This window comes from Gobio gobio (genome assembly GCF_949357685.1).
Source record: "Gobio gobio genome assembly, chromosome: 10".
In the NCBI taxonomy this organism is placed as follows: domain Eukaryota; kingdom Metazoa; phylum Chordata; class Actinopteri; order Cypriniformes; family Gobionidae; genus Gobio; species Gobio gobio.
The window spans coordinates 29171690-29191801 of record NC_137116.1 but is presented as its reverse complement, the minus strand read 5'-3'; the positions used below and the strand labels follow the sequence as shown (position 1 = coordinate 29191801).

Below are 20112 nucleotides of genomic sequence, written 5' to 3'. Positions count from 1 at the left end.
ATACTATATAGGTAAAGAAGGTATCGTCCAATAATTTGCATTTGGAATGGCATTCTGAACTTTTCTTCTAATGAAGGTTCTTCTAAAGGCAACAATCAAGATTATTTTTGAAAAATTCAAAAAGTTACAACCCTATTGTACACCCCTATACGTCTATATTAAACAAAGTATGTTGTAATAAAATGAAATGTGGTTTATGTCATCAGGATGGACTCCATCTTCAACCAGAAGGATATTTCCTGGCTCCTCCCACCCGCTGTCATGCCTGAACTGTCTCCTGCTGATAGACAGCAGACTATCGCACTGACTCTTCATTTCATGTACTGTGAGTCTGATCGACACACATGAGATCTCAAAGATCAAACTCTTGCATTTTAGAAGTTGATCTATTTATTAAAGTTTTGTGTGGGTTTTATTTTTTCGTTTTATTTTAGCTTCAACTACAAGTATGGCCGTCATGTCTACAAGTCTGGTGTCCTGTTTGCTGCTGCACAAGCATCGCAAGGTCTGTTTTAAAAACTCCTCTTGGGCATCACATCATGTATATCAGAGCTCGACATTAACGCTTGTCCGGGACAAGTGGATTTTTTGAAGGGGCAAGTGAAAGAGAATTTTACTTGCCTGACGGATAAGTATCCTGATTAAAACGTCAATAACAAAAAATAACTAGGTAATCACCAAAGTGCAAGAATGATTCTGCATTCATTTAGTGTAAGTGGCGATCGTTGGTGGATGTAATATATAATGTATAACATACTGACGGTAACAAGGTTGAGCTGTTGAGGCTCGCGCAGCCTCTCGAGAAAATCGAAAACAAATGAGCGCCGCTCACACAGAGAAACTCAGTTAACATACACGGTTAAATTTACAAATTGTGTTTTTATATTTATAACATTTGATACAGTTAAGCAACATCACTCAAACAAGAGTGCCGTTTTCCTGAATACCATCACGACTGAACATAACACTCATTTCATATGCCAGCTCCATAAACAATTATTTAACATCAAGTCACTTACATTTTAAATGCAATATTGACTGTTTTTGTTCTATTTCAGCAGCGAAAATAGTTCCAAACAAAGATCACAGAAGAACCGTAACGCATGTCACAGCAACAGCGTGTTACTGAATGATTCAGCGTTTGAATGAATCGGTTGAATCAAAGATTCATTGACCTATTAAACGACTGCCTCATTCCTGAATGAATCAGCCGTTTGAACAAATCGACTCAATGACTCACTCATTAAGACGGTCACTCATCTTGACTCATCTAAAATAAAAGCAATCTCGTTGTTGTGTGTGTGTGTATATATATGTATGTGTATATGTGTATATATATATATATATATATATATATATATAAAGGGATGCCACAATTCTCAATATAATATTGAACCGTTCGGTACGGCATTCACGGTTCAATACGCTCGGTTTTGCATTTAATTAATTATTTTTCTACAAATTCTATCATTTGCCTCCATCCCAATACTGAACAACGTGACATACATTCACATCACACGTTAGTGGTAGAGTTATACTCACGGAACACTATAGTCATTCACAATCGCAAAAGTTCATTATTTGCATGCGTTTTACAGCCTTGCCGGTTAAACATTTCATTTGCGTGTTTATGCACTGTTTTAACAGGCGCTTTTCTGAGCGCGCGCACTAAATGCTTGTCAAACACGTGATTACTGGACTAAGTAGTCGTCTTACTGCGCTAATACTGTCAAATACACACAAGGTTAACATAAACACAGTCGGTTATGTCTAAAGTGAAAGTAAAATCGGCGTGTGTCTGTATATTAGATAAATTGACAGCAGCAGCCTAGTGAACACGCTGTCCTTAAAGGAACAGTTCATCTCTAAAATTATGTCATTATTTACTCAACCTAATATTGTTCCAAACCTGTATTCATTTCTCGATAACATAATTTTCATTTTTGAGCGAACTATCCCTTTAATGTTAATACAACAACAAAAGACAAAGAGAAAATCACTCATTGCTCTTGACTGAAAAACTAATACAGTAGCTTTAATAAGGATCAATGTATATTTTATAGTGAAGTCTATGTAGTGTTTTATTTTTATATTTATTCATTCAATTTCATACTTAAATGTTGCTGTACAGCTCTGAGCTGCCAGTGTAAACCTTTATATATATTTATTTTATATTATACAGTACTCTAGCAATGTGTACAAGGGTTTTTTTTTAAGTAAAGTTTTAAGTTTAAGTAAGGTTTTTCAATTCTTTTAAGTAAAATAAAGAAAGAGTATTGCAATAAAAAAGTATTTTTTCTCCTTAATCTCTTGCTGTTCCTGTCGCTTAAAAATAGAATAGCAAAAAACTGATGTGACAAGCCATCAGAATCGAACCGAACCGAAAACAGTGGTTAAAAACCGAGGTATGTATTGAACCCTGGACTAACTGTATTGTTGCATCCCTAATATAAATATATATATATATATATATACACTCACCTAAAGGATTATTAGGAGCACCATACTAATACTGTGTTTGACCCCCTTTCGTCTTCAGAACTGCCTTAATTCTACGTGGCATTAATTCAACAAGGTGCTGAAAGCATTCTTTAGAAATGTTGGCCCATATTGATAGGATAGCATCTTGCAGTTGTTGGACATTTGTGGGATGCACATCCAGAGCACGAAGCTCCCGTTCCACCACATCCCAAAGATGCTCTATTGGGTTGAGATCTGGTGACTGTGGAGGCCTTTTTAGTACAGTGAACTCATTGTCATGTTCAAGAAACCAATTTAAAATTATTCGAGCTTTGTGACATGGTGCATTATCCTGCTGGAAGTAGCCATCAGAGGATGGGTACATGGTGGTCATAAAGGGATGGACATGGTCAGAAACAATGCTCAGGTAGGCCGTGGCATTTAAATAATGCCCAATTGGCACTAAGGGGCCTAAAGTGTGCCAAGAAAACATCCCCCACACCATTACACCACCACCACCACCACCAGCCTGCACAGTGGTAACAAGGCATGATGGATCCATGTTCTCATTCTGTTTATGCCAAATTCTGACTCTACCATCTGAATGTCTCAACAGAAATCGAGACTCATCAGACCAGGCAACATTTTTCCAGTCTTCAACTGTCCATTTTGGTGAGCTTGAGCAAATTGTAGCCTCTTTTTCCCATTTGTAGTGGAGATGAGTGGTACCCGGTGGGATCTTCTGCTGTTGTAGCCCATCCGCCTCAAGGTTGTGCGTGTTGTGGCTTCACAAATGCTTTGCTGCATACCTCGGTTGTAACGAGTGGTTATTTCAGTCAAAGTTGCTCTTCTATCAGCTTGAATCAGTCAGCCCATTCTCCTCTGACCTCTAGCATCAACAAGGCAGGACAGCCGCATACTGGATGTTTTTCCCTTTTCACACCATTCTTTGTAAACCCTAGAAATGGTTGTGCGTGAAAATCCCAGTAACTGAGCAGATTGTGAAATGCTCAGACCGGCCCGTCTGGCACCAACAACCATGCCACGCTCAAAATTGCTTAAATCACCTTTCTTTCCCATTCTGACATTCAGTTTGGAGTTCAGGAGATTGTCTTGACCAGGACCACACCCCTAAATGCATTGAAGCAACTGCCATGTGATTGGTTGATTAGATAATTGCATTAATGAGAAATTGAACAGGTGTTCCTAATAATCCTTTAGGTGAGTGTATATACATAACAGTGGGGAGAAAAAGTATTTGATACACTGCCGATTTTGCAGGTTTTCCTACTTACAAAGCATGTAGAGGTCTGTAATTTTTTATCATAGGTACACTTCAACTGAGAGTTGAATCTAAAACAAAAATCACGTTGTATGATTTTTAAATAATTAATTTGCATTTTATTGCATGACATAAGTATTTGATCACCTACCAACCAGTAAGAATTCCGGCTCTCACAGACCTGTTAGTTTTTCTTTAAGAAGCCCTCCTGTTCTCCACTCATTTCCTGTATTAACTGAACCTGTTTGAACTTGTTACCTGTATAAAAGACACCTGTCCACACACTCAATCAAATAGACTCCAACCTCTCCACAATGGCCAAGACCAGAGAGCTGTGTAAGGACATCAGGGATAAAACTGTAGACCTGCACACGGCTAGGATGGGCTACAGGACAATAGGCAAGCAGCTTGGTAAGAAGGCAACAACTGTTGGCGCAATTATTAGAAAATGGAAGAAGGTGACGGTCAATCTCCCTCAGTCTGGGGCACCATGCAAGATCTCACCTCGTGGGGTATCAATGATCATGAGGAAGGTGAGGGATCAGCCCAGAGCTACACGGCAGGACCTGGTCAATGACCTGAAGAGAGCTGGGACCACAGTCTCAAAGAAAACCATTAGTAACACACTACGCTGTCATGGATTAAAATCCTGCAGCGCAGGAAAAGTCCGTATTGCCCAGCAACAGCCCCGAAACCTGAAGGATCTGGAGAAGGAGTAGTGGGCCAAAATCCCTGCTGCAGTGTGTGCAAACCTGGTCAAGAACTACGGGAAACGCATGATCTCTTTCTGTAATTGCAAACAAAGGTTTCTGTACCAAATATTAAGTTATGCTTTTCTGATGTATCAAATACTTATGTCATGCAATACAATGCAAATTAATTACTTAAAAATCATACAATGTGATTTTCTGGATTTTAGATTCCGTAACTCACTTGTTGAAGTGTACCTATGATAAAAATTACAGACTTCTACATGCTTTGTAAGTGGGCAAACCTGCAAAATCGGCAGTGTATCAAATACTTGTTCTCCCCACTATATATATCTATATATATATATATATATATATATATATATATATATATATATATATATATATATATATATATATATATATATATATATATATATATATATATATATATATTAGGGGTGTAACGGTACACAAAACTGACGGTTCGGTACGTACCTCGGTTTTGAAGTCACGGTTCGGTACGGATTCGGTACAGCAGTTTTACAAAATTGCTTTTTATTCATTTTTATTCAACAGTGGTTTAATGAAGAAAAAAAAAAGTCTGTTCTTAAATGAATTCAGTTATAACTAAAAGTTTCTTAAAGATAATGCTGTAAACTATATAGGGAGCTCATACTTACATATTGCTATTAAATATTAACAACAGAGCCCAAACTATTAGCCTAAATTCATTTGCTATTTATTTTTAGATAATCAACACTCATAAGCTTCACATAAGGCAATTATTGCATTAACTTCTAAATCTAATTATTATTATTTTTCTCCAATTCGTTGTTGAAATATAATCATTTAGTGGCTGTAACTTTCATGACAGGTTTATTTAAACATACATTAAATAAACAAGACATCACTAACAGGCTAAGTAGTATATAATGAATATATATAGGCTAATATAACGAATATATAGGCTAAATAGTGCATGTATTCAGTGAAAGAGTTAATCTCTCTAGTGAGCTAACTGCTGTGAACACTTAATGACTTCTGAGGTAAACGTGATTCTACATGACATTGTTTACAAGCTGTTTTATTGTCTTTCCGCGGTTGAAACACAGATGGAGCGATTACACAACATATGATACGTTTCAGTAAGTTGTAATGTATCCTCAACATACCTTAAGATATTAATTTATGTTTATTCTTTAGAAGAGATGATCGCATTCACTCGCGCGCCGCGCGCTGCCGCTTGAAGTTGAACTGATACACGTCTATCAGTCATGTCACATTATAGAGCGTTAAAACGCCATTTATCGTTTGAATTTTATGATAAAATGGACTGAATACAATATTTTCGTGTGGGAACTCGGATTGAAGTGTGTTCCGCGCTTTAAACAAGCCGACTGTTAACTGTTAAAGATTGCATTCATAACCGTTCGGTACACGCGCGCACCATACCGAAAGCCCTGTACCGAAACGGTTCAATACGAATACGTGTACCGTTACACCCCTAATATATATACAGTGAGGAAAATAAGTATTTGAACACCCTGCTATTTTGCAAGTTCTCCCACTTAGAAATCATGGAGGGGTCTGAAATTGTCATCGTAGGTGCATGTCCACTGTGAGAGACATAATCTAAAAAAAAAATCCAGAAATCACAATGTATGATTTTTTAACTATTTATTTGTATGATACAGCTGCAAATAAGTATTTGAACACCTGTCTATCAGCTAGAATTCTGACCCTCAAAGACCTGTTAGTCTGCCTTTAAAATGTCCACCTCCACTCCATTTATTATCCCAAATTAGATGCACCTGTTTGAGGTTGTTAGCTGCATAAAGACACCGGTCCACCCCATACAATCAGTAAGAATCCAACTACTAACATGGCCAAGACCAAAGAGCTGTCCAAAGACACTAGAGACAAAATTGTACACCTCCACAAGGCTGGAAAGGGCTACAGGGAAATTGCCAAGCAGCTTGGTGAAAAAAGGTCCACTGTTGGAGCAATCATTAGAAAATGGAAGAAGCTAAACATGACTGTCAATCTCCCTCGGACGGGAGCTCCATGCAAGATCTCACCTCGTGTGGTCTCAATGATCCTAAGAAAGGTGAGAAATCAGCCCAGAACTACATGGGAGGAGCTGGTCAATGACCTGAAAAGAGCTGGGACCACCGTTTTCAAGGTTACTGTTGGTAATACACTAAGACGTCATGGTTTGAAATCATGCATGGCACGGAAGGTTCCCCTGCTTAAACCAGCACATGTCCAGGCCGTCTTAAGTTTGCCAATGACCATTTGGATGATCCAGAGGAGTCATGGGAGAAAGTCATGTGGTCAGATGAGACCAAAATAGAACTTTTTGGTAATAATTCCATTAAACGTGTTTGGAGGAAGAAGAAGGATGAGTACCATCCCAAGAACACCATCCCTACTGTGAAGCATGGGGGTGGTAGCATCATGCTTTGGGGGTGTTTTTCTGCACATGGGACAGGGCGACTGCACTGTATTAAGGAGAGGATGACCGGGGCCATGTATTGCGAGATTTTGGGGAACAACCTCCTTCCCTCAGTTAGAGCATTGAAAATGGGTCGAGGCTGGGTCTTCCAACATGACAATGACCCAAAGCACACAGCCAGGATAACCAAGGAGTGGCTCTGTAAGAAGCATTTCAAGGTCTCCAGACCTAAACCCAATAGAGAATCTTTGGAGGGAGCTCAAACTCCGTTTTTCTCAGCGACAGGCCAGAAACCTGACTGATCTTGAGATCTGTGTGGAGGAGGGGGCCAAAATCCCTCCTGCAGTGTGTGCAAACCTGGTGAAAAACTACAGGAAACGTTTGACCTCTGTAATTGCAAACAAAGGCTACTGTACCAAATATTAACATTGATTTTCTCAGGTGTTCAAATACTTATTTGCAGCTGTATCATACAAATAAATACATTGATACAGTCATACATTGTCATACATACATACTAAAAAATCTGTGTGATTTCTGTGTGAAAAATTGTGATTTCTGGATATTTTTTTTTTAGATTATGTCTTTTTTTTTTAGATTATGTCTCTCACAGTGGACATGCACCTATGATGACAATTTCAGACCCCTCCATGATTTCTAACTTGCAAAATAGCAGGGTGTTGAAATAATTATTTTCCTCACTGTGTGTGTATATATATATATATTAGGGGTGGGAGGAAAGGTTGATGCATCGCGATTTGTTATCCAACGATTCAGAATTGATTCTCAAAAATTCATAATCGATTCTGTGTTCCATTCAAATGGTCACTTCACCACTGTGTGTGCGCGGACTCCGGCGAAACAGAAAAACCTGTTGATAGGCGAACGTTCGTATGCTGGTGAATTGGCTTAGTTTAAGATAAAATGGACACCTAGGGGTGTCGCACCCGGTGGGACACTTTTCCCGGTGAGAGGGTTCAACACCCGCACGTTTTATGCAGTTTTTCCGCAGTTTTGCACATACGCCTTACAGCAGTCGCTCCTCCATTTCTCTGACCGCTCTGTATCTGCGCTCGCTGCGGCTGCCTCCCCACTTCAAAAATTTATTTTTCCTGTTAAATGCAAAGTTTTTAATTTCTAAAGCATTTCTAAATTAAGTTCAAATTTCCAACAAACGAAATTCTGTGCCAAAATAACGAAGTGGTGCTCAAGTAGGCTATAAGGCGCTTTCCTTGCCATTAATGCTTAATAACACTCCTATGTCTCGGATGCGGTGGCCGGGACATAAACCTACCAACATCCGTGGCATAACTTTTGGAATGACTTATCGAATATTGCTGAACTACTGCACAATGTTTCAAACGAATGGAAAATTTTGAACAAAGACTTCGTTTTGGTGAGTGGTTCGTTAAATGTCTCTAACATGACTGTTGCAGCTTGGCAAGTTTTCCCGTGCGAGATGTTATGCGCACACATTGAATTTGGCTTCTCAGCGAGCGCTAAAGTTGTTTTTCTTCTGCATTAGCCTATGTTTTAAATATTTTTTTGTGGCTCTAACCAAAGTAAACTTTTTTTTTGCTTTAAAGGAACTGAAAAATTGTCACACTTAGTTGTAAATTGAGAACTGTTTTTTCTTAATGATTGTTCTTTGCAATTGTATGGCTAATGTAATGTTTCATTAGAACTGTGTGTGTATATATATATATTAGGGCTGTGAAAAAAGGTAATGCAAAAGTAACATAACACATTACTTTCCATAAAAAGTAACTAAGTAACACAAATTAATAGCTTTTTTTACAGAGTAATGCAACACTGATTATTACTATTACATACACTCACCTAAAGGATTATTAGGAACACCTGTTCAATTTCTCATTCATGCAATTATCTAATCAACCAATCACATGGCAGTTGCTTCAATGCATTTAGGGTGGTGGTCCTGGTCAAGACAATCTCCTGAACTCTAAACTGAATGTCAGAATGGGAAAGAAACGTGATTTAAGAAATTGAGCGTGGCATGGTTGTTGGAGTCAGACGGGCCGGTCTGAGTATTTCACAATCTGCTCAGTTACAGGGATTTTCACGCACAACCATTTCTAGGGTTTACAAAGAATGATGTGAAAAGGGAAAAACATCCAGTATGCGGCAGTCCTGTGGGCGAAAATGCCTTGTTGATGCTTGAGGTCAGAGGAGAATAGGCCGACTGATTCAAGCCATAGACCGTAAAAAAATATGGACGACGCGACTTCATTGATTTCCGCTGACCATAGTTGAAGCTTTCGTAGGCCCGCACACTGCGCTGACATCTTGGGACTGAGTCTGCGCAGTAGCGATCTCGGGACCGGAGTTGCGCAGTAGAGAGCAGGAAGTAGAGGCGCGATTATCAAAAGCCCGCCCACACTCTCACAAATGCATAACAATTCATTATGTTGGTGTGAAATAAACAGTTATAGAAATGTAGAAATTAAAGCTAAAGCTCCAATCTCCTCCCAAAAATCCAGAAAAAAGTCTGTTAGTGCCTCAGTGAAAACTTCACTCAGAGAAGCCGTCAATCTCAGCTGTCAATCATGACGTCACACCCCCTGTTTTTATAGCATCACATAACTCACTAAAACTAAACTTATTTAAAAAACGGACACTTGAAATGAAATCATCGTAATAAAAACTGCCTAAAATGACAGAAACCATCTTTAGGAAACAATTATTTGAAGTGTAATTGAATTGTTTAGTGTGTCTCGCGTCCATTCAAATACATGGAGGGGTGGGGTTTAGGAGCTATACTGGGACCGGCCACCGGGGGGCGATCGAGGCGCGGAAGCTTCAGTTTCTGACAGGAGCACTACAGGCTTGATTCAAGCTGATAGAAGAGCAACTTTGACTGAAATAACCACTCGTTACAACCGAGGTATGCAGCAAAGCATTTGTGAAGCCACAACACGCACAACCTTGAGGCGGATGGGCTACAACAGCAGAAGACCCCAGCGGGTACCACTCATCTCCACTACAAATGGGAAAAAGAGGCTACAATTTGCACAAGCTCACCAAAATTGGACAGTTGAAGACTGGAAAAATGTTGCCTGGTCTGATGAGTCTCGATTTCTGTTGAGACATTCAGATGGTAGAGTCAGAATTTGGCGTAAACAGAATGAGAACATGGATCCATCATGCCTTGTTACCACTGTGCAGGCTGGTGGTGGTGGTGTAATGGTGTTTGGGATGTTTTCTTGGCACACTTTAGGCCCCTTAGTGCCAATTGGGCATCGTTTAAATGCCACGGCCTACCTGAGCATTGTTTCTGACCATGTCCATCCCTTTATGACCACCATGTACCCATCCTCTGATGGCTACTTCCAGCAGGATAATGCACCATGTCACAATGCTCGAATCATTTCAAATTGGTTTCTTGAACATGACAATGAGTTCACTGTACTAAAATGGCCCCCACAGTCACCAGATCTCAACCCAATAGAGCATCTTTGGGATGTGGTGGAACGGGAGCTTCGTGCCCTGGATGTGCATCCCACAAATCTCCATCAACTGCAAGATGCTATCCTATCAATATGGGCCAACATTTCTAAAGAATGCTTTCAGCACCTTGTTGAATCAATGCCACGTAGAATTAAGGCAGTTCTGAAGGCGAAAGGGGGTCAAACACAGTATTAGTATGTGTTCCTAATACTCCTTTAGGTGAGTGTATGTACAATAAAGACAGTATGTATTTGACTGCATTTTTCTTAATGTTGCTAGATTTAATATATAATAAAATAATAAAAAAATTATTCCTGCCGATTGCTGTATCAAACAATTAACATCTAGGACTGGAACTATTTTATAGTAGTACATCAATTGGTTTATTAGTCATTGACTGGTTGTAGATGATTCATACAAGCATCAAACATGATTCTGCATGCTTTAATGATTTTGCTAATGATTGTAATGATCTTCTCCCTCTTTCATAGGGTGTGCGTGTATCCGTGCTTTGCAGGGACATCTGTTGGCTGTTGGAGGAGGTGTTGTTCAGAAACACAGACGTGGGTTTTGGTGGTGCTCTGGTCGGGCTGGTGCATCACGCGCTTTCTCTACTCCACCCGTATCTGCTCCTTGCTTCAGCTCCGCCCACGGGAGAACCAATCATCGCACCGCGGCCCGATCCAGAGTCTCTGCTCACACTGAGCCAACACTGCAATGTGCTCACTCATGTCTTCATACACGAGGCTGTAGGAGGTGGGCAGAGTGTATTGAAGGAAAGCTGGTGTTGGCAGGCGTCATGCATCAATCTTTTTTTTTTTTTTTTTTTAAGGGCCATAAGTGGGAGGCTTATTTAGTATACTGTAGCTTGACGGGATAAGATATGACTAAAGAAAAAGAAAACTTAGTAGCTTTTATATATACGGCATGTTAGTGTATTGACATGTTTTTGTTTAGCTAGCAGGGTTCAAATTTTGATATTGATTTCCTGATTCGATGCAAATTAATTTGGGTATATTTTATTATTTCCATTTGACACACTAACGTTCAAACGTTTGTGAAAGAAGTCTCTTATGCTCACCATTTATTTGATCAAAAAGACAGTAAAAACAATAATGTTGTAAAATATTATTACAATGTAAAATAACTGTTTTCCATTTTAATATATTTTAAATGTAATTTATTCCTGTGATAGCAAAGCTGAATTTTTCAGCATCATTACTCCAGTTTTCAGTGTCACATAATCCTTCAGAAATCATTCTTGAGCAGCAAATAAGAAACATTTATTATTATCACTGTTGAAAAGAATGTTTACAGTTGCTTTGTGGAAACCGTGACATATTTACCAGGATGTTTTTGATGAATACAAAGTTCAAAAGAACAGCATTTATTTGAAATAGTAAAGACATTTATAATGGTTACAAAAGATTTGTCACTTGATCAATTTAATGCGTCCTTGCTGACAAAATTTATTTTGAGATTATAAGTATTGATCATTTGATCATCAATCTGTTTTAGAGACTTTTTTACAAACAGTATTTGTGTAATATTTGTACAACATTGTGTTAGTTCACCCAAAAATTTAAATTCTGTCATTAATTACTCACCCTCATGTCATTCCCAACCTGTAAGAGGAACACAAATGAAAATATTTTTGATGAAATCCAAGAGCTCTCTGACATCCCAGTCCCAGAAAGGTAGTAAAAACATTGTTAAAATAGTCCATGTGACTACACTGGTTCAACCTTAATTTTATGAAGCGATGAGAATACTTTTTGTGCTCAAATAAAAAAATAACTAATTTATTCAACAATTTTGTTCTAGCCTGTCAGTCTCCTACGCAGTTTACGTTGTAAAAACAGTGCAGCACTGACGCAGGAGCTAGCCAGTGGTGAGCCGCCAGTCTGAGTTAGGGATGGGTATCGAGAACCGGTTCCATTTTATAACTGGTTTCAAATTTGCCAGAACCAGTGATTTATAAGAAACATGTATTTCAACTCTGCTTATCGGTTCCTATGTGAGCAATTCAATGTGATTTTAAACCATTCAAGCCCAAAAGACTTTGGACTGTTCACTGTTTTTTCTGTGCGCACAGAAAAGCTTCTCTTAGTGAATAGTGCACAATATAATGAACTGAGTTCTCTTCCTCTTTTTGCACAGCAAACGAAGTACACAAAAATGTCCAAATATTCTTGTAAACAGTCGGTTATGTCTTAAAGGGATCCCGTGGTGTTAAGACTTGAATGGCTTAATATAAAATTAAATGATGTCTCTTATTGAAATATGTAGTAGAAAACCCATGAAAGATGTACGTTATTTAAAAAATCCATTATATATTTGGACAATGGGCAGCGCCATTTTGTTTGCGTTCTAGGTTGATGACGTAGAATGGTTGCACTTGGCAACAGTGTTGCCACAGTTACTTTGAAAAAGTAATCTGATTACTCCTTTAAAAAGTAACTTGGTTACTTTACAGATTACTTGATTTTAAAAGTAACTAAGTTAGATTACAAGTTACTTTATTAGGTACATTCAGCAGTTGCCGACAACACCCCTGCCGCCTCAACATAGAAATGACAACCGTTTTTGCCAACACTAATTTTTTTGGAAGTGCATTTTTAACAGTAAAATTAACAATGTATCTCCTGACATTGAAAGTTGAAGTTGAAATTAAAAAATATTTCCTTAAAAAAAAAAACATGTTTTAATAAAAAAATTTATAAAGACAGTCTTTCTTGACTTCACTTAATATAAATACTCTCCCCAAGACGCAAGAAGAAAGCAAAAATATATATTTTTACTAAGGAAAATGACTAAAATAGTAACTCATAGTGACTTGGATAAGTTCTGATTACTGGTTTGGAAAAGTAACGCATTAGATTACTCGTTACTGGAAAAAAGTAGTCAGATTAGAGTAACGCTTTACTAAGTAATGCGTTACTGGCATCACTGCTCTGCAATCAACTGGCGCTACCCGTAGCTATTTTTACCACAACACAACTCGAAAATTGTTTCAGAGTTAAACAAAACCAATTCATTGCTTTGTAATTGCATTTAAAATACACTCAAACACACACGTGTACACATGAACAATTCGGCGCGCGCTGATCAAATATTTAAATTGTATCTTTGATTAATTGTATTTATTAGTGCAATTGCTAATTTGTTTATTTGTTCTTTTTTTATTACTGAGTGTTTACTTGTCTTTAATAATGTTTGAAATGTATGTTAGTTAGGCTAGTTGTTTTTGCTATGGTATTTTTAAACCACAGTTCCTTGTGTAAGTGTTCTTTAGCCTGTTGATTTTTGTTCATGATACTCAGCTACAATGAAATGTTTTGCAATAAGACTAAGAATAAATGTGAATGATATCTTACTTTTTTTTTTACCTTATTGGAATTTTAATTAGGAATCGTTAAGAATCGGAATCGATAAGCAGAATCGGAATTGGAATCATTAAAATTCAAACGATACCCAACCTTCTGAGGGGTGAATCACTGTAGTCACATTTTAATGATGTTTTCCCTACCTTTCTGGGCTCTGAAAGTGGTAATTAAATTGCTGTCTATGGAGGGGTCAGAGAGCTCTCAGATTTCATCAAACAAATCTTAATTTGTGTTCCGAAGATCAAAGAATTGATGACAGAATTTTTATTTTTGGGTGAACTAACCCTTTAAAGATAAAAAATGAAAAAAATGTCATGCTTCGGGGTGTTGATCTGTTTGGGTTGAGTCACGTTTGCTCCACAGCAGGGTTTATTGACAGTGCTAACCCTGAAGGCATGTGTGTTTGTGTGAAGCATGTGCTGTCTCAGCCATGCTGAGTGAGGTTGTAGGCTGTGGAGGGGGTGGAGACCAGGAGTTTGATGTTGTCCTGGGTCAGGAGGAGCTGACGGAGAAAAGCCTCCAACTCACACATTTACTATCACCCGGGTACATACCGGTGAGTCTCACTCAAACACGCACGTATGACGTTTATAATCACGTTGACGCTAGTAGTGATTCATACAGCCGACTTGCTCTTCAATAAACTCAATTTATTTTTTCATACAGTCTCTGAATTTCTCTTTCGCTCTTCCAATCGATCAGTTGCTCCCCATCTGTTCCCTTTATTATTCTCTCTCGATGTCTCTTAAATCTAGTTTCCCGTTCAAGGGTTCTTCAATATCATGTGTAATTATTGCAGGCACATTTTACACTTGGATCAGCAAATAAACACTTGTAAAGGCTGTGAAATGTCAACAAGAACAAAAACACTACACAACTAATTATCTCTCCTCCTTTCTATCTGCTCTCTCTCTCATATCTTTCTCTCTTTCAGCCGTGTCAGAACGCTCATAGCTTTGCTCTCGATGTGGTGGACAGCATGGTGCGCTGTGGGGTTCTTGTTATGGAGGAGGTAAGACACCTGCATTAGCAAACAAATGCTCATTCTCTGATCACAGTTGGTCTTGGCACATGGAGCATTTTCAAAATCCTCATCACTGGTCATTGCTATTATGAAACTTTATATTATACAATGCAAATTCATTGTATCGACGTACTACAGTTATGATACAATTTAATACAAATGTAATGTTATATTATTTTGGGAATTATATTTACAGTGCATGCGGAAAGTATTCACAGTTCTTCACTTTTTCCACATTTTATGTTATAGCCTTATTCCAAAATGGATTAAATTCATATTTTTTCCTCTATTCTACAAACAATATCCCATAATGACAACGTGAAAGAAGTTTATTTGAAATCTTTGCAAATGTATTAAAAAATCACATAAGTATTCACAGCCTTTGCCATGACACTCAAAATTGAAATCGGGTGCATCCTGTTTCTACTGATCATTCTTGAGATGTTTCTACAACTTGATTGGAGTCCACCTGTGGTAAATTCAGTTGATTGGACATGATTTGGAAAGGCACACACCTGTCTATATAAGGTCCCACAGTTAACAGTGCATGTCAGAGCACAAACCAAGCCCTGAAGTTCATGGAATTGACTGTAGACCTTTGAGACAGAATTGTATGGAGGCACAGATCTGGGGAAGGGTACAGAAACATTTCTGCAGCATTGAAGGTCCCAATGAGCACAGTGGCCTCCATCATCCGTAAATGAAAGAACCACCAGGACTCTTCCTAGAGCTGGCCTCCCGGCCAAACTGAGCGATCGGGGGAGAAGGGCCTTAGTCATGGAGGTGACCAAGAACCCAATGGTCACTCTGACAGAGCTCCAGCGTTTCTCTGTGGAGAGAGGAGAACCTTCCAGAAGAACAACCATCTCTACAGCACTCCACCAATCAGGCCTGTATGGTAGAGTGGCCAGGCGGAAGCCTCTCCTCAGTAAAAGGCCGCCTGGAGTTTGCCAAAAAGGCACCTGAAAGACTCTCAGACCACGAAAAAAACAAAATTCTCCGGTCTGATTAAACAAAAATTGAACACTTTGGCCTGAATGATGAGCACCATGTCTGGAGGAAACCAGGCACCGCTCATCACCTGGCCAATACCATCCCTTCAGTGAAGCGTGGTGGCAGCATCATGCTGTGGGGATGTTTTTCATCGGCAGGAACTGGGAGACTAGTCAGGATCGAGAGAAAGATGAATGCAGCAATATACAGAGACATCCTTGATGAAAAATTTCTCCAGAGCGCTCTGGACCTCAGACTGGGGCGAAGGTTCCTCTTCCAACAGGACAAGGACCCTAAGCACATAGCCAAGATAACAAAGGAGTGGCTACTGGACAACTCTGTGAATGTCCTTGAGTGGCCCAGCCAGAGACCAGACTTGAACCCAATTGAACATCTCTAAAGAGATCTGAAAATGGCTGTGGACCGACGCTCCTCACCCAAACTGATGGAGCTTACGAGGTCCTGCAAAGAAGAACGGGAGAAACTGCCCAAAAATAGGTGTGCCAAGCTTGTTGCAACATTCTCAAAAAGACTTGAGGCTGTAATTGGTGCAGCGTTGGTCTGGTTTCACACGCAACTTGATTCTGTTGAACCCTGGTGCATTTGTGTTCATCTTATGTCATCACAAACGTGCACAAGCATGATAGAAAACAGAACGCGGGTCATATATATATATATATATATATATATATATATATATATATATATATATATCCTTTTTTATTATTATTAATTCAGTGCTATTATGCGTAGCTGAATAAACAACACTTGGGTTTACCGTATGTGTGTCGCTTGAAGGTGGCTTTTGCCGCTTGCAAACAGACTCTTTTGAGGAGACCATTCATTTGCTGCCCTGATTGCACTCGCTATGCGCGAGTCCCTTACATGTATGTTATTGAACTAATGACATTGTACTCGGCTAAAACGCATGGCTGGTTACTTTTCTTCCTGAACAAGTGCGCACCTGAGTTGAACCTGAGTGTTCGTGCCACAGTTCGAGTGCAACCGAACACAGGTTGTGGGTTCTCGGGCTCGGTAACCCTCAGTGCGCACCAAGCTCCGTATGACAACTTTCACATTAGCAATTTATTCATGTGAACCGTGCCCCATTTCGAACTAAACTACCAGTGTAAAAGCCAACAGAAGCAGAACACATTGTCTCACACACACACACTGTAGACTTCTGTGTCATATAACGGTTATGGTATCTTGCGGCGATGTCAAATAATGGCGAGTTCAGACTATACTCCAACTCGTCGGATCACTGCTCTTTTCACACTGCATGACTATCTGGGCCAGCATTCAGACTGGAGTTCTTGCGCGAGACTGAAATTATTAAAAAATATAGACTGCAGAAAGCTTGTGATCCAAAATGTCTGTGCGCTGATTTGCAGCAAAAAGGAGAAAAAGAAAAAAAGATTTTGGCGGAGGAAATGGTTGGGGTGACATATAGAGCAATGATTGTGTTCTGCAAAGAGAGATGGAGGCTGGTCAAGCAAATGTTTGTGCTTTGTTTCTGTTTGATATAATTGTAAATATATCTATTAAAATACTGATATTCTGGTCTATAACTCCTCCACGAACCTCCCCCTGCCCTGTATCTTGCTCTCATTGGCTGTAGGTCAATCATTTGCTTATGATTTCGGGCATTTGTTGGCGATTTCACAAAACTTGTCGGCGATTTCGCAAAACCTGTCGGCGAGTCAAAATCGGGGCTAAAATCGGGCAGTGTGAACTCGGCATAACAGTCATACGTCAGCATGTTACAATAATTATATGGCTTGAGTTAATATAGCCTATTCCCTAAACAATTTAACAGTTTGTTATCATACAGATTGAGAACGTGAATGGTCTCTCTCCCTCTCTCTCTGTTTATATGTGTGTAGCCTATACATGCATGCATATGCGGGGGGAGGAGTTGCGATTTTCAAATAATAAAATAATTCCCAGCGATCATTGAATATTATTTTTGCTTGAAATGGCCGTCCCTAATGAAAACATGGCATCTTTTTTCGTGATTTTGACCAATTGTCATTTTCTGCAAATAAATGCTCTAAATGACTATATATTTATTTGAGATTTGGAAGAAATGTTGTCTAGCCTGACAAGCCAGACCCACATCAAGATGTTGGGTCTGGGAACACACAGTTGGCAGGGCTCAATCCGAGAGGCGGGATAAACGGTTCTTTCAAATTCCCTCTGCACGCATTAGGATAGCGCTACAACCAACCAGAGCAACAAAGAAGGTGAAGCGGAGCTAGTTGATAGATTAAACTTTCGCCGTATCTGGTCAGCAAAACTCCGAACACATCTTCCTTTCTTAAGAATGACTTCAGTGCCGTTCTTTGTTCTTTTCTAATATGCCGATTTGCTGCTCAAGAAACATTTATTATTATCAATGTTGAAAACCGTTGTGTACAAATTTTTTCAGGATTATTTAATGAATAGAAAGTTCAAAAGAACAGCATTTATCTTAAATATAAAGCTTTTGCAACATAATAAATGTATATACTGTCACTTTGTCAATTTAATGCATTCTTGCTGAATAAATGTTTTCATTTCTGTAAGTTTTTTCTCAAAAAAAAAAAAATCTTACCGACCCAAAAATCTCTATTTCAGATAAATACTGTTCTTTTGAACTTTCTATTCATCAAAGTATCCAAAAATTTGCTTTCAACATTGATAATAATCACATGAATCACAGGAATAAATAACATTTTAAAATATATTCAAAAAATCTCAAAAGTTTTCAAAGCTAAGATCAAAACAACAGTAAATTTGCAGCGACATACCAAAAATACAGTTTTCACTTCACTGCCCAGACATCTAGCAAGCTCTCAGACTCAATCTTATCTCTGACACTGACCATTCGGTCTGTGCCGTTTATTTTCAAGTGCTGCCACAATTTTCAGCTGACTGAATCACAAACACCCAGAGAGATGAAAGCTATTTTTGTTTTTCTGTGGTTTAAGGTCATTGTAACCCTAAACTGATAATTTTGCAACTTGTTTGTATGTGTCTTTAGAGCCTAGATGTTAACTTTGTGTGTATGCAGGTTCAGAAGGATACACCAGTGTGTGACTTCATGAAGAGGCAAGGCGTGTTATCATGGGCTTCTTCAGACAACCCTGACCAGAGCAGCGATTCAGACTGTGAGGAACCAGACAAACACTCTTATAAGGTACACAAACCCACAGACCCATCATTAATAAAATGTGGACATACAGTGGGATTTTAATATTTTTGTTTATGATCATATAGGCCTATTAAGATTCCTAGTACTCGCATAATCTCTGGACACTCTGGATCCAGAGTTCCAGTGAGATGAAAACCACGAACAAACACTAACACATAAACCTCATTCATCATTTACAAACACAAACACAGACAAAATAGTCCCACAACTAATACAGATAGTTCTGCTACTCTTGAAGTGTGCTTCTGTCTGCAAACTGCTGTTTCTCTGATTCTTCTGTTGCATCAGAACCTCAACCAAACATGTTGAGCACAGGTTTAGGATTTCCTCAGGTTATTCTTATCAAACTTTTTTCAGGGTCATTTTTGTTTTACATGTTGATGCTTTTGAATGATTATTCAAGGGGTGTTTGCTAGCATCATTATTACCAAACACCATGCAAGCAAGCATCACTATTACAATCGCTCATACTTACCTTGCCCTTAGTGTTGAATTCGCCCTATAACAACTGGGCATGAATGATACAAATCATGTGGCTGGTTTCTGTGATCAGAATAAGAATTTTCATCTGGTAGACAATAAGAGACAATCCCACAGACTTGTATTAATTTACTATCATCTAAAAAAGGAACATAATAACATAAATATGATCAAAAACGGAGTTCAAAACGTTTGGGTTGGTAAGATGTTTTTTAATGTTCAGAAAAGATCAGATATACAGTAAAATATTATGAAATTTTATTAGATTTTTAAAATGTAATTTATTCCTGTGATGGCGAAGCTGAATTTTCAGCATCATTACTCCAGTCTTCAGTGTCACATGATCCTTCAGAAATCATTCTAATATGCAGATTTGATGCTCAAGAAACATTTTTCGGGATTCTTTGAACTTATTCTGTTATTTCTGCAGGTATTTAATCTTTTCTTCTAAAATAAATAAATAAATACAAACCACTTTCCATAACTATCAGGTCTAAGGATATCAGTGGTGACATACAAACTTTATTTACTGATCAGATTTAGGAGACTATTACATCATTCTCAAAAAAAAAACAAATCATCAGATGATGAACTATAGACCCTACCTGTCCCCTTTAAAACATTTCTATACGCATTTGTCGCCATTCCTGAATTGCAATTTATGCCTGCAGAGTGC

General features: G+C 38.6%; 1 protein-coding gene across 1 annotated transcript in view; it reads left to right on the top strand.

Moving 5' to 3' along the window:
* gpat2 (glycerol-3-phosphate acyltransferase 2, mitochondrial) overlaps positions 1–20112 on the top strand; it is a gene marked incomplete at its 5' end in the record, with an annotated part of 162044 nt that overhangs the window by 138001 nt on the left and 3931 nt on the right. The window contains 6 exons of the mRNA XM_079826318.1: positions 207–325; positions 435–505; positions 10849–11113; positions 14157–14299; positions 14678–14755; positions 18816–18941. Coding sequence (XP_079682444.1) covers positions 207–325; positions 435–505; positions 10849–11113; positions 14157–14299; positions 14678–14755; positions 18816–18941 — 802 coding nt within the window. The remainder of the gene's footprint in view (positions 1–206; positions 326–434; positions 506–10848; positions 11114–14156; positions 14300–14677; positions 14756–18815; positions 18942–20112) is intronic.